Source organism: Urtica dioica, chromosome 10 (assembly GCF_054948205.1).
Source record: "Urtica dioica subsp. dioica isolate 48M chromosome 10, U.dioica_male_clone48M_v1_H2, whole genome shotgun sequence".
Lineage (NCBI taxonomy): Eukaryota > Viridiplantae > Streptophyta > Magnoliopsida > Rosales > Urticaceae > Urtica > Urtica dioica.
The window spans coordinates 22910587-22923039 of record NC_142765.1 but is presented as its reverse complement, the minus strand read 5'-3'; the positions used below and the strand labels follow the sequence as shown (position 1 = coordinate 22923039).

The 12453-nt window shown below is 34.8% G+C and overlaps 2 protein-coding genes across 2 annotated transcripts; one reads left to right on the top strand and one right to left on the bottom strand.

The window, feature by feature from the left end:
* The first annotated feature begins 518 nt into the window (after window positions 1–518).
* Window positions 519–1921, top strand: LOC149384141 (Ribosomal protein L7Ae/L30e/S12e/Gadd45 family protein). Its single transcript, XM_089628168.1, has 4 exons — window positions 519–769; window positions 1126–1195; window positions 1312–1417; window positions 1509–1921. Exons 1-4 carry the CDS (start codon window positions 634–636, stop codon window positions 1668–1670), a joined length of 474 nt encoding a protein of 157 aa, XP_089484294.1. The 5' UTR covers window positions 519–633; the 3' UTR covers window positions 1671–1921.
* A 1203-nt stretch (window positions 1922–3124) lies between these two features.
* Window positions 3125–9170, bottom strand: LOC149384140 (Phosphoribulokinase / Uridine kinase family). The gene is made up of 13 exons (XM_089628980.1): window positions 9047–9170; window positions 8857–8947; window positions 7699–8075; window positions 6894–7008; window positions 6500–6695; window positions 6297–6410; window positions 6036–6209; window positions 5329–5523; window positions 4819–4941; window positions 4628–4740; window positions 4216–4339; window positions 3837–4109; window positions 3125–3477 (listed from the first exon to the last, which is right to left on the bottom strand). The coding sequence occupies exons 3-13, from the start codon at window positions 8042–8044 to the stop codon at window positions 3259–3261; spliced, it is 1992 nt and encodes a 663-aa protein (XP_089485106.1). The 5' UTR covers window positions 8045–8075; window positions 8857–8947; window positions 9047–9170; the 3' UTR covers window positions 3125–3258.
* Window positions 9171–12453: the final 3283 nt, after the last annotated feature.

Sequence of the window (12453 nt, the reverse complement as noted above, 5' to 3'; positions counted from 1 at the left end):
AGAAAATAAAATTATATTCCATTAAATGTATTTTCGTACTTACAAATATGAAAGTCATATTTTTGGATTAATTTTGACTTATTGAATTTTAGTCCTAAATTATTGAGGATGTTATGGTTTAGGAATAATTTTTTTTTTTGAAAATTTATTGACATATTTGTCAATAAATTTATAAATATCAATAAATCTAGTAGTTTTTGTAATTTTTTTACGATTTAAAATCTGGTAATTTAAAATTTGATCCGTTTTTTTTAAGCACTAATTTTTTTTTTTTATGAGGAGAAGTAAACCAAGCGATGAAAGGGAAGGAAAAGAAAAGTAGGATTAAATACGTAATTCTACAAAATGAATTGTCATAGTTTTGAAATAAAATATATACGGGTTTGGGCTTGGGCTTGGGCTTGGGCTTGGGCTTGGGCTTGGAGTAAGATATTTGGTCTTGTTTGGCCAACCAGTTAGTAGCGTCCATATTGGGCACGTGTGGATGTGGGAATTCAGCACGTGAGAAGTCTGACTCTTAAACCCTACGGTTCATAGAAACCCTAATTCGCAGATTGTTACTCTCTCAAGCCATCACTATTGTCGGAGCTTCCTGTGCTTTTTTTCTTCCATCGGAGCTTTGAAGTGTAGAAAATGGGAAGCGATAGTGAAGTAGAGAAGTCGCACCAGAAGGAGAAGGAGAAGAAGAAGCTTCTGGCTCTCGCTCCCATCGCCAAACCTCTCGCCGGAAAGAAGCTCTGCAAGCGAACCCTAAAGCTTGTTCGCAGAGGTAACAATGGAGTCCTTATGGAGCATTTAGTATCTTACGTCTCAAACCTGTTTTCTTAGATGCGGATTGATTTAAGATATATACACATGTACTCGTATTTCAGGAGTAACATATATTCCTTGTAAAATTAAGGAAGTTTGTATAGAAGCTATGTGATTTAATTTTGTAACTATTCTCGGATTAGCATGAATGTAAAATAGAAGTTAAATTTTGAGAAAATTTGTGATCTTTCAGACTGATTGATGGTATGTAATTTGTAAAAAGTAAAAAAAAAATCCTGAACATTGATAATAGGGTTTATAGCATAGTAGTAGTCTCGTATTTAGCAAAGATTTATTGTTACCTTTTTTTTACAGCCGCTGAGCAGAAATGCTTGAAAAGAGGAGTAAAGGAGGTTGTCAAAAGCATACGCCGTGGTCATAAAGGGTTAGTTTAGTTTTGTGTTCAAGTTTCATTTCTTAATGTGAATGAAGATCATTGTAACCTTTCAGAGTCTTTTAGGTTTATGGTTCGATTTCTTTCTTATTTTCCTATGGCTTTAGAATATGTGTCATAGCTGGCAACATTTCTCCCATTGATGTCATCACTCATGTACCGATCCTGTGCGAAGAGTCGGAGATTCCATACGTTTATGTCCCCTCAAAAGAAGTAAGCTTTACGCAGTTTGGTCTCTTTTTTTTTTCTGTGTTTCATATTCACTTTCTTTCTAATCAATGTTTTTTTTTCTTCTTTTCTGCAGGATTTGGCAACCGCTGGAGCGACAAAGAGGCCAACTTGCTGTGTTCTGGTATTGACCAAACCTACCAAAGGAGAACTCAGTTCCGAAGAGCAAGAGAAACTGAAGTCGGATTATACCCAAGTCGCGACAGAGCTGACTGAACTCGCAACGACACTCTTCTGATTTAGCTCGTAATTTCATTATTTTTCTGTCACCATCACATGGTTTAGTTTATTCTCGTAGAAAGAAACTTTCGGTTGGGCTTTTTTTCTGTATCATATTGTTTTCTTTTCAAAATTGTAAGCCTTTCTTGATATCGAAATTGTAAGCCTTTCTTGATATTCAAAATTGAGATGGTACATGAGAGAGGGAATTTGTATCCTGGTTTGTACTCCAACAAAAAACTGAAGAAAGCTTCATGCCGTCTATAAGAATTTTAGTTGTCATGCTTTGGCATTTTTTTTTTGTCATGTTTCCAATTTTTTATTCAATCATCTGGATATTCATATCTTAAATTTCCGCATAGAAATGTGACAAGTACTTGTATAGCTAACTAATAACAAAACAGAAGAATACAAGAATAGTTACAAGCTCGCAGTAAGCCATGTCTTCAGTTAGTTACAAATGAGATGACCCTTTGAAGGCTTGGCGACATGTTGAGTTGGATCATTTTGAAGAAAAAAAAATGTTGAGTTGGATTGTTGAGAAGTCTACAATGATCTTTTTATTTGTGGACGTTCAATTTGTTTCCATGTGCTCTTTACAATAACACATCAACTCCTGAATCAATCAGAAAAAAACCCTCGTCAATTACCAGTTCGGATCAGCTACACTCGGTGAAAGCTTCTTTGCATTGCTTTCAAATACTCAAGTTCGGTGAAGTCGTGAAAAATGCCCGCTCAAGAGTTCGCAGACAAACTCAATATAAGCGTGTATGTTCTTGTTTATTAGTTTATGAACTTGTTAATTTAAGAGTTAAAGAGCAAGTTCATTAAAGAGCTCAACTATAAGATAGGATAATATAATTTTTTTTATTTGTTAAATATAACGTATAATTTTTGTAATCCAATGTTGCTAAAACAATATTCATAAACTCATCTTTTTGTTGATGAGTGAAGTAGTTGAATTTTGAGCTATAATAGAGTTTATGCTAATTTTTAGCTCTATAAAAGCTTTTCCTAATCTCTGAATTAACACTCTTTTGAGCTCTAAACGTTCTCGAACCTGATAGCTTGACAAAATCTCGAGGTATACTCTAATTTTAAACGAATAGGGTCAAGATCGAACACGGAATTTCTATTATAAACAGAGCTTGAGCATTCCAATACTTGGCTCGACTTGTTTACACCCCTGCTTCCTTGTAATACTGTGCATTTTGAAACAATAAATTATTTTTAAACAATCGAATGTTAATCAGTGTCTAAATGTCATTAATTAGTCGCATTTTGCTCCGACGCATTAATTTGAAATTAGAATCCACAATTTGACAAGACAGTGAATAAGCTTGGAAATTATAATCAGGAAATATTGCTATTTTGTATTTTTCATTGCAAATATTATTACAATCATTTGCTTTATTTATTTATTTTATCTTTTGCTTAAACATTACAACCATTTACTTGTTTGCAAGCAACATGGGAAACTAATTACACATCCTGAACCATATATCTCAAGATATATAAACATCAGCAATCTCCAATACAGACAAAATAAAGTTTATTCATTTCCTTACTATGAGGATCAGACCCGAACCACCAAGAGCCATTGGAGGTCATCTCTGTGAATTTAAGCTTCTGAACAAGAATACGCCAAAACCACCAAGTGCCAAGGCTAGAAGAAGAGGAACGGTTACTGAATCGAGATCGAAGGCTCTTCCACCACTACCCGATCTTCCTTGCTGAGATCTCTCTGCGGCGTAATCGCGGACAAGATTGCTCAAATTATCAATCTGGTGCATGACCTGGCGTTGCCCCCGTGCAATTGCAAGCAACTGTGTCAACAAAAACGCTCATCAATGACCGGGACGAGACAAGTACACAAAATCAGATCATTTATCCGAAGGCAGGAGAAAAAAATAATAATCATAGAAATATTATTATTTTTGACTTGATTCGTCAAAATGTCCCAAAAAAAAACAAAAAAAAAAAAAACTAGATTATTGTTTTTTCATCAGAATTCTTAGGTCTAGTATTGTTATCTTGGAATCCCATATCGCATAATTTAGTCATTCGAAGAACAGTTTTTACTTTCTTCCAGGCAGAATTCAAAGGATTATAAAAGAGTGAAATAAATCCTGCACATAAGCATTGCATATATAAGAGCATGAATTATAGGATTTTATTAAATTACCTCTTCTGCCAGCGGGGACTCCTTGACCAATTGAGAAGACGAAGCGGAATTGGGAAGAAGAGAACCAGTCAATGAGCCATTGCTTAAGCCGTTGACGAAAAGCGAAGTGGGTCCCGAGCCATTACAGGGCTCGACCTGCAGAGCCAAGTTTTGCTGGCTGGCTGAGACTTTTCGGGCAGCGAATTTGGAATTCAGTTCTTCGATCCGAGATGTGAATTCATCCATTCTCTCGTTCAGTGTCGAAATTTGTTCAGATAGTTGCGTAACAACTCCCTGATATAATAAAAAAAAAAAGGGACAAGGAAAAAAAATATGGGTGAAATAAACTACAGGCAAAGAAAAGTTTGACCAATTTAGGAACTTGCAGAGAATCACTCGCCTGGTTTGAATGTGTCGCTGGTGAGTCTGGGACCCGCCCATCGAACTTCCGGCTGTTAACAGCAAGTCTAGTTAGCTTTGCCATTGTCTTGTCCCTTTGGTTGGAGTACGATTGTGATACACCGCTACCAAAATTAAAGCATGTGTTTTAGACAAACAAAATACATAATCCGTTCAGATTCTCACTGTGATTAAAATTCGTTGTCCATAACAACACAGCTATGCCCTTGTTCTTTTGATATCCCACTAGTCAAACAATCAAACATTTATGACAATCAGAAAAACAAGAAACAGAATTGAAATCTTCATCAAATTTCACTCTATATCACATTCTTATTTGTTTCTTTTACTCTTTTTTCAAGTCTGTTCGCTGTTTCGATGGATTAAGGATTGTGTCTGAACACAATGATTACCTGCTAAGGTACTTGGTTCTTCTGTCCGTGGATGCTCGTGATAAGGCTTCCTTGGGGCTTAAAACAAAGTCGTCCTCTATACTGAGTTTCGTTTTCAAATCTTCCGGCAGAGCCTGTGGATCACATATATCAGAACCACATACGAGTTTTTGAAAACCCCATTATATATCGCTGGAAACATTGATGCGTACCATGACATCATTTAAGAGTTTCTCCAGCTGAATCTGTTCGATATATGTACGCGCAACATATGAGCCCTCCAAGTCCAGCTGCTCCGCAATATATTTCACAAAAAGCCTATCCTTCCCTTGTACCTTCACATCAGAAACATGTTATCCACTGAAAATTTCTGTAATCTGCTGGATGATTTTCAACTATAAATACTTTCAGAACGATGACGATAAAAACATCAAATGACGCGTTATTTCAGATGAGAGCTTCACAGGGATGTCTATAGGAATCATTGAACACGAACCATATTTCACCAAGAACGGAAGATGAAAGGGTTGATTAGTTGGTGAATCAGTGTCGCCAGTTTTTCTTTATCAACCAAACAAGAATACAGGAGTTTTAGATTAGTTGGGTTGTTTTCATTTATGCAGACTAGAGAGAAGGGGAAAAGACCAATCGAATGTCAAAAAGAATGGATATGGACGAGAAAATAAAAGAAAAGAAATATGGATATTGAAACACCATAATACCTGAACATATTGGCGATCAAGTTGCTCCAAGAAATCAGTTTTCACACAAACCCTGTCGTCGCAAAAGATATGGCTTCTTCTTTTTAAAATGCTAGCAATTGTATACCCCAAAGCCATAAGCCCTCCAAGAAGGCGAACGCTTACTTCAAATGTTATTCGTGGTGATATTATGAATGGAGTATCGGTAACCCACTCCTAGATAAAGAATGAAGAAGAGAAGATTAGAAATGGTCATGAATACTATCTCCGGTAAATACATAGAGATGCTTCTTTTAACACTATCATTCGTGAACTATCTTGACTTTTCAAGAGAGGATCGATACCAAAATTCTACTGCAACCATATTTCTATATTACCAATTAGATCTCTCTACCAATCAAAGATAGGGAAAAAAATGCATTAGAAAAGTCAACATGTTTGTACATGAACACTTAATGGTACAACAAACATAATATCAATGGTTCATGAAAAAGGAAACTCAGACATAACTTAAGCCACAAAATTTGATTGTACAAATACTCCCAACACACTCTCGGACTCATTTGGTATCCTCTGAAACTAAAAAACGTGCCTCTAACAGAGCGAGAGAGAGGGAGAGAGAGGATGGGTCATGTTGCAAGCAAGAAAAATAGGAACGTCCGTAGAAGATTAAACTAGTTTAAGTGATTAATATGATATCTTGATATACTTGTATAATGATGGTCTACCTCGAACATGAGATTGTACTTTCCATCTCTGTTCCTCATCCGCAAATAGGATTGGCATGCTTCCGGATCTTCACCGGGAGGAAGGAGATAAATATCATAAGTTTCCTCGGTGGATTCTTTGTAACCTTCAGAAAGAACTGCCTTGATCTCCTCATCTGTCACAACCTTAGTTGACTGCAAAAAGAGGGGTCATTTAACATACAGTACAAAGATAATATGGTGATATTTAAGACACACCAGTATGGATAATTGTACTTCCACCTTTAAAATATAGGTAGGGTTCTGAAATCCAGTAAAGGGGTTAAATTTGTTGGTGATTTTTATGTGTGCCGTCTGGAGATCCGGTTCAATAAAAGCCTTGTACATAGGATACACCTGCTCGAGAAATATATTCAGTACTTGATAATAAATACAGAGGTAACTCGGGAAGACTATACTATATAGTAAAATAGTTGAATGAACACCGTTTCGGATATCTGATGAATAATTTCTTCGGGCTCCTGGCCTGCACGTTGAATGTCCCGTAAAACCCGTTTGACAAGGTCAAAATGAACTCCACCAGTGACCGAAACACGGAGGTCCAGGTACGGTCTCAATTTCTCACTCAGAGCATATATCCCCTCGACTATCACGATATTGGAGCTAGGCACATCAACTGTCCTGATAGCAGCATGAAAATCATCATCTACTACTAATCCAAACACAGTAAATAAAAATGAAGTGAGACGTCATTCTTAAGATAACAACACATAAAAAAAAAATTAAAAAACTATTAGCCTAGAATACTAAAGAAAACTGTAGAATATTTGTAACAAAAGTGTATATTTAATACAGTATAAAGCTAGAGAAATGCAATACCTGTAACCTACGCGAGAGCTACTCTTGAAGTCATATATCGGAACCTGTACAGGTTTCCCTTCTCTTAAGCCTTGCATGTTCTCAAGCAGCGTGGTATAATCCGTAAGACGTGGATCTATCCAAAGAGTATAATCAAGTAATTAGGATTTTAGCCCCAAAGTCTAAAGCACAATGCGAACTTGCAGCAAGAAACAGCGTGTTTGCTAAGTATAATAAGTGCATATCGGAAACAAGAAATCCTCGACCAAAGAAGCACTCAATTTTTTTAAAAGAAACACTGGTAATATTTTATTGAAAATCGGCAAAGCCGTCGGAAAATACAATGCGAGAAGCCGAGAAAAGGGGAAAAAACCAGACTAAGCGCTTATCGAACACACCAACCCAATTCCCTAACCTAAACCCTTCTCGTCGAGAGAAGAAAGTAGGCAAAAGCCTTTACAAAGAGCTAGCCCAGTGCCTAGACAATTCAGCAAACAGACACATACTACAGAGCACTGAAATCTTCACCATAGCATGAAGTCCTTTTTTTTCTTCCTCTTACTCTCATCATTTGGCATATACAGCCCTAAAATTGTTAACAGGAAATCATAGAGTCCAAACGGCACTGTATATAGAGTCTTTGATTAAACTCCAAGTCTTCCAGTTGCCATACATTTTTCAAAATATGCTCATTTTTATGCTAAGGTAAGAATCTCAGACGAACAAACTTGGTATTACCACCCTATTACAGAATGCCATTGCGACAAAAACGAAACACAAAATATTCCAAACTGCAACAAATACCAACAAAAGCAAGATATCTTACCGTCAAAATTCCCATCAATGATACGGCTAGAATCGTTGTAGTTGTCCATTGAAATGACAGCGATGCTGGGCATGAAGCTCAGAACCTTCTCGGTGAAAACAGTCTTCCCAGCTCCAGAGGGGCCCGCAACTCCAACGAACGTTATCCCTTCGTTTTTCTGTGCCAGTAACTGGCAAGCACGGATCACGATGAAGAAACCTTTCTCGAACGATAGCGTGTCTTGAATCGGTACGATTTCGTAGCGCTCACTGTCCTTCTTTTTCACGAGCTGGAGCTGATCTCTTAGGAGACCAGAACGCCGGCGGGGCGAAACAACAACAGCGCCGGCATGTGTGTTCTGAGCCATTTCGTAGATTTTACTCACGCCTCAAAAATATCTGGTGAAAATACACATGATATGAAATACTATTCTCAGAATAAACCTCACATATGAAATATCGCAATGGAATTTTTTTTTTTTTTTTTACAGAAAAAGTACTCAGATAATATAATATTACAATGGTACCTGCACCGAGTTACAGTCTAATCTTCTAAAGTCCCTAATTCATCACCAAAAAAATACACAATAACAGTACGTAAAACGAAATCACATAATTTATTTGTATTGAAATGTGAAGGATGTCATTTTGTTCGCTGTTGTTGTATTGTCTGCTTCTACAGTACGAACCTAATGAGATGACGAACCCATAATCTCCTATGTTATCTACATTTTTTGTATGATAACAAAAAAAAATAGAAAAGATTCCGATCGCCCATATATGCAAAACTTGCACTAAGCTTGACAGAAATATCCAAAGACTGAAAATAATGACAATAATAGTAATAAAATTTTTAAAAACACCTCAAATGTTAAATTTGTTTCTACAGTAACTAAACCAATTTCTCATGGTTACGTAGAAGAACAGAAAATTTGTCTAGCATAGCATATAATATTATTTTTGTACCTAGTATTCATTTCCCGATTCAGCAAGAACACATACTCTATATGAAGAAAAAAAAAATAATCTTGTCAACATAGCATAAAAATATTAGAATCTCATCTTCCAAATATCATTTCATTACAGCAAGTCCTAATCTGAATTTTATAACTCTCCAATGTCTTCTAGGAAAACTCACAGAATGCCTAACTGCAGATCATAGTATCAGCATGTTACTTACTAGCTCAACAATAATGGAGTTATCAGCAAACGATCGATCAAGCGTCACACAGGCTAAGACTTCAAATTGAATACACATAACAAGGATTCATCTGAAAATCGGACGAAAAACATTAATCAAAACCGACAATAAAAACATTGAGCAGCGAAGAGAAGAACTAGGAACTTCTGGAACGAGAATTGGCGTGTACCTTAATGCCGGAAGTTTCTCGGTGCTTGGACAAGAATTCATGGGTGTTGTGTTTGGGAGTCTTTTCACAGCGAGATATAAACCTCTCATTAAACTCATTTTCTTTCTATATTTTTTTTTGTCAGTTTCATTTAAGAAGACTAAAAAGACTTCATTGACCCTTCTTAATTTTTTTTTCCTAAATTTAAGTAGAGAAGTTGAGATTCCAACCTCAATCTAGCGTAACATTTGAAAACCAAACCAAATAGGATTCTTTGGAAAATCATGCTCGTTGGACCCCTGAATTGTCCCCTTAAATTAAAATTATCTTCTGTTGGACCCATGAATTGTCCAAATTTTCCTTAAATTAAAATTATCTTCATTACTTTACTACTCTATTATCTCTCTCTCCACTTCACATTCTTCCCTTCTTCGCTTCTTCACGCACGAAGTATGGATAATTTAGGGACTCAAAGACTTTGTTTTCCTAAAGAATCTTGATTTCCAAATGTGATGCTACATTGATCTTGAAAACTCAAGTTTCCCTTTAATTAACTCAAGACCGTCAGTTCGTCCTGGATTTTCTGAGCTTTGTTTTGCCATCAAAGAGGTTGAAAGTACACATTTGTATTTAGCTACATTATAAATCCAAATTCTTGTTGTAAAAAATGCCACTTGGAGTTGAGAGGGTGGGGCGGAACGTTATCCATAATCAGCCTTTCTTCGATGGAGGCGCTATGATTTAAGATATGACAAGAGCCAAGAACTAAAGTCACACCGTCAAATTTGAAAAAAAAAAAAATTCAAGGGAAAAATTTAAGAAAATTATATAAATTTAAGTTAAAAATATTTTAAAAGAAATGATAAAAAAATTAGGATAAAAATTAGGCTCCTCTAGCTCCAATGTGGCTCCGCCACTAGACCCATTGACACCTTGAGCCAATCATCAAACACCCCATGACCACTTCATAGATGATGTTGCAAAGATTGATAGATCAAAATTTTCACTCTCTATTCCTTTGTCACCTTAGAGTAAGAGTGATATTGTCTCATTGTGGTCTTTCATCGAGTATACATCATAAAAGTATAATTACAATCAAGGATTGAAATACTGTTACCGATACCGTACCGGGACTCATATTTTGCTGGATTATCGGGAGATACCAATGATTTACCGAGGTATCCAGTGAGGGTAAGGGTAAACTGTATCGATAAAATTACCATTACTGACGTAGTTTACCGAAAAATAACGGATTTACCGAGGGGTATCCAGTGAACACATCGGTATATAATTTTTTTTTAAAACATAGGATAAAAATGTAAATAATCTACAATATTTTCATTACAATACATCACGTTTTGCTCTTCAACATACTCATTGGAGCTATTTACCCTCTAGTATTTAACACCCACGATCATGAGCTTAAAATTTCAAAATTTTCAAAGGTCGGTCCACGATCATTGGCTGAAATATTTTAAAATTTTAAAAATTGGCCCATTTTTTTTTTAATTTAAAAAAATTGACCTGGTTTTCGGGGTTTCGGTAACCGATTCGGTTTTCTTCCGGTTACCGACGGTTTTTTCGGTATCTAGCGGTTTTGTTCATATCGTTACCGGCAAGTGCCAAAAACTGGCATACTGACCGGTTTTCTTCCGGTAACCCCGGTATTTCAATCTTTGATTACAATTATTTAACAGATTTTTGATAAATGCACTAAGTAAGATATTATACGCCAAAATTTAGTTAGTGATTAATGTATGCATGAGTAATTAGATTGAAAATCACAACTGTGACACATAATTAGTGCAGGGTTATAATAGTTTTATTATAAATTTAAATTCTAAGGTTTAGTGGAATAAAATATAAAAATATTCTACAAATATGATTAGTAGACAAATCTAAACTTTATGTTAAGATTCTACTTTATCCTAACAATACCGAATAAAATAAGTTATGATTCTATTTTATGCTCACTAATATAATATAATAAGTGTGGATTATATTTTATTATATCTAAACAAATAAAAATAGAATAAAGCGGTTGAGTATATATTTTATTGTTTTTCCTAAGGCTTATAATCTTGAAAAACTTCTGATAGAGGTTTGTTGTGGAGTTGAAATTCGCCCGTTGCATTTTCTCAACAAGTGATTTTCAATATATATATATATATATATATATATATATATATATATATATATATATATATATATATATATATATATATATATATATCTCAGAAAATTAAATTCATCTTATTCCACAAACGTGACCACTTTATACCTCCCGTTTAACTTTATTGAGAAATGATCAGCCCATACTTTCGTCCGAGTTCATCTAAAAAATAGCTTATAAGATTACAGTGTTGGTTCATCTATAAGAGGAATGAGTAAATGTATCTGAGCGATAAATTTAGCGAGATAGATTCTAAAGAGTAGCAGCGGAAGAATAAAAAATTCAATAGGTTCCTTTTTACATTTTATCTAAATCAAAATTTTATATTCAAATCGAACTAGAATTCCTAAAAATGGATCATAAGATATTAAGGACCTTTGTTTGTTTGATAATTTGAAAATTGTTTTGACTTTACTAACTTGAATAGTAAAATATACAAAAACTGAATTCAATTTTCATTTGATAATTATCATAATGCGACTCAAAAAAATTTCAAACTGTAAATTATTTTAATAAAAAAATCATAAAATAGTTTTTAGGTGTTTTCCTATTTTTTCACTCAACTTTATAACTTTTTTTTTAATTTTTATTTTACTATCGTTTCTTAAAATCTCATTCTCTCCTTTTAAACATCATTCATCTTCCTCACTTTCTACTATCAAATTTGTTTTCGTTCCCCCGGAAAACTCAAGTTTTACGATTCTAGCGAAAACTTTAAGCTCTAATATCTCAACAACCGGAACTCCGTTTCATAAACTGTAAATTGGGTCGTGATCCTCTCGTTGAGTAAATCAGTTTCCACTATTTTTTTAGTCAAAATTAGGTTTCAAATCTGATAGATGTCGTTCTTACTCGGGTGACAAACATAATGTTTTTCGGTGACTCTGTGACCAATCATAAAAAACGAAAGGTACGACAATGATACTCGCATGAAAGGCTTTCAATTAGTATGTATCTTGAAGCTTAATTCTTCAGTGGATTATTACACTACAACCACAAAAAAAAAATTGAATAAAAACATAAATCTCTACCAAACAGTTATTTAAAAACAACTGCAAAAATTATTAGACTACAACTATAAAAACTGAAAACAGAAAACGAAAAACAGTTTGAGTGAACTACCAAACATGCCTTAAATTATCGTTCATTTGATTATTGGTATTAGATATGTTGCTCCTTCCGCATATAGCAAACGTGTTGAGTTAGATTCAAACTGCATTATTGGATGACTTAATGACTAACAGCCCAACCAAAC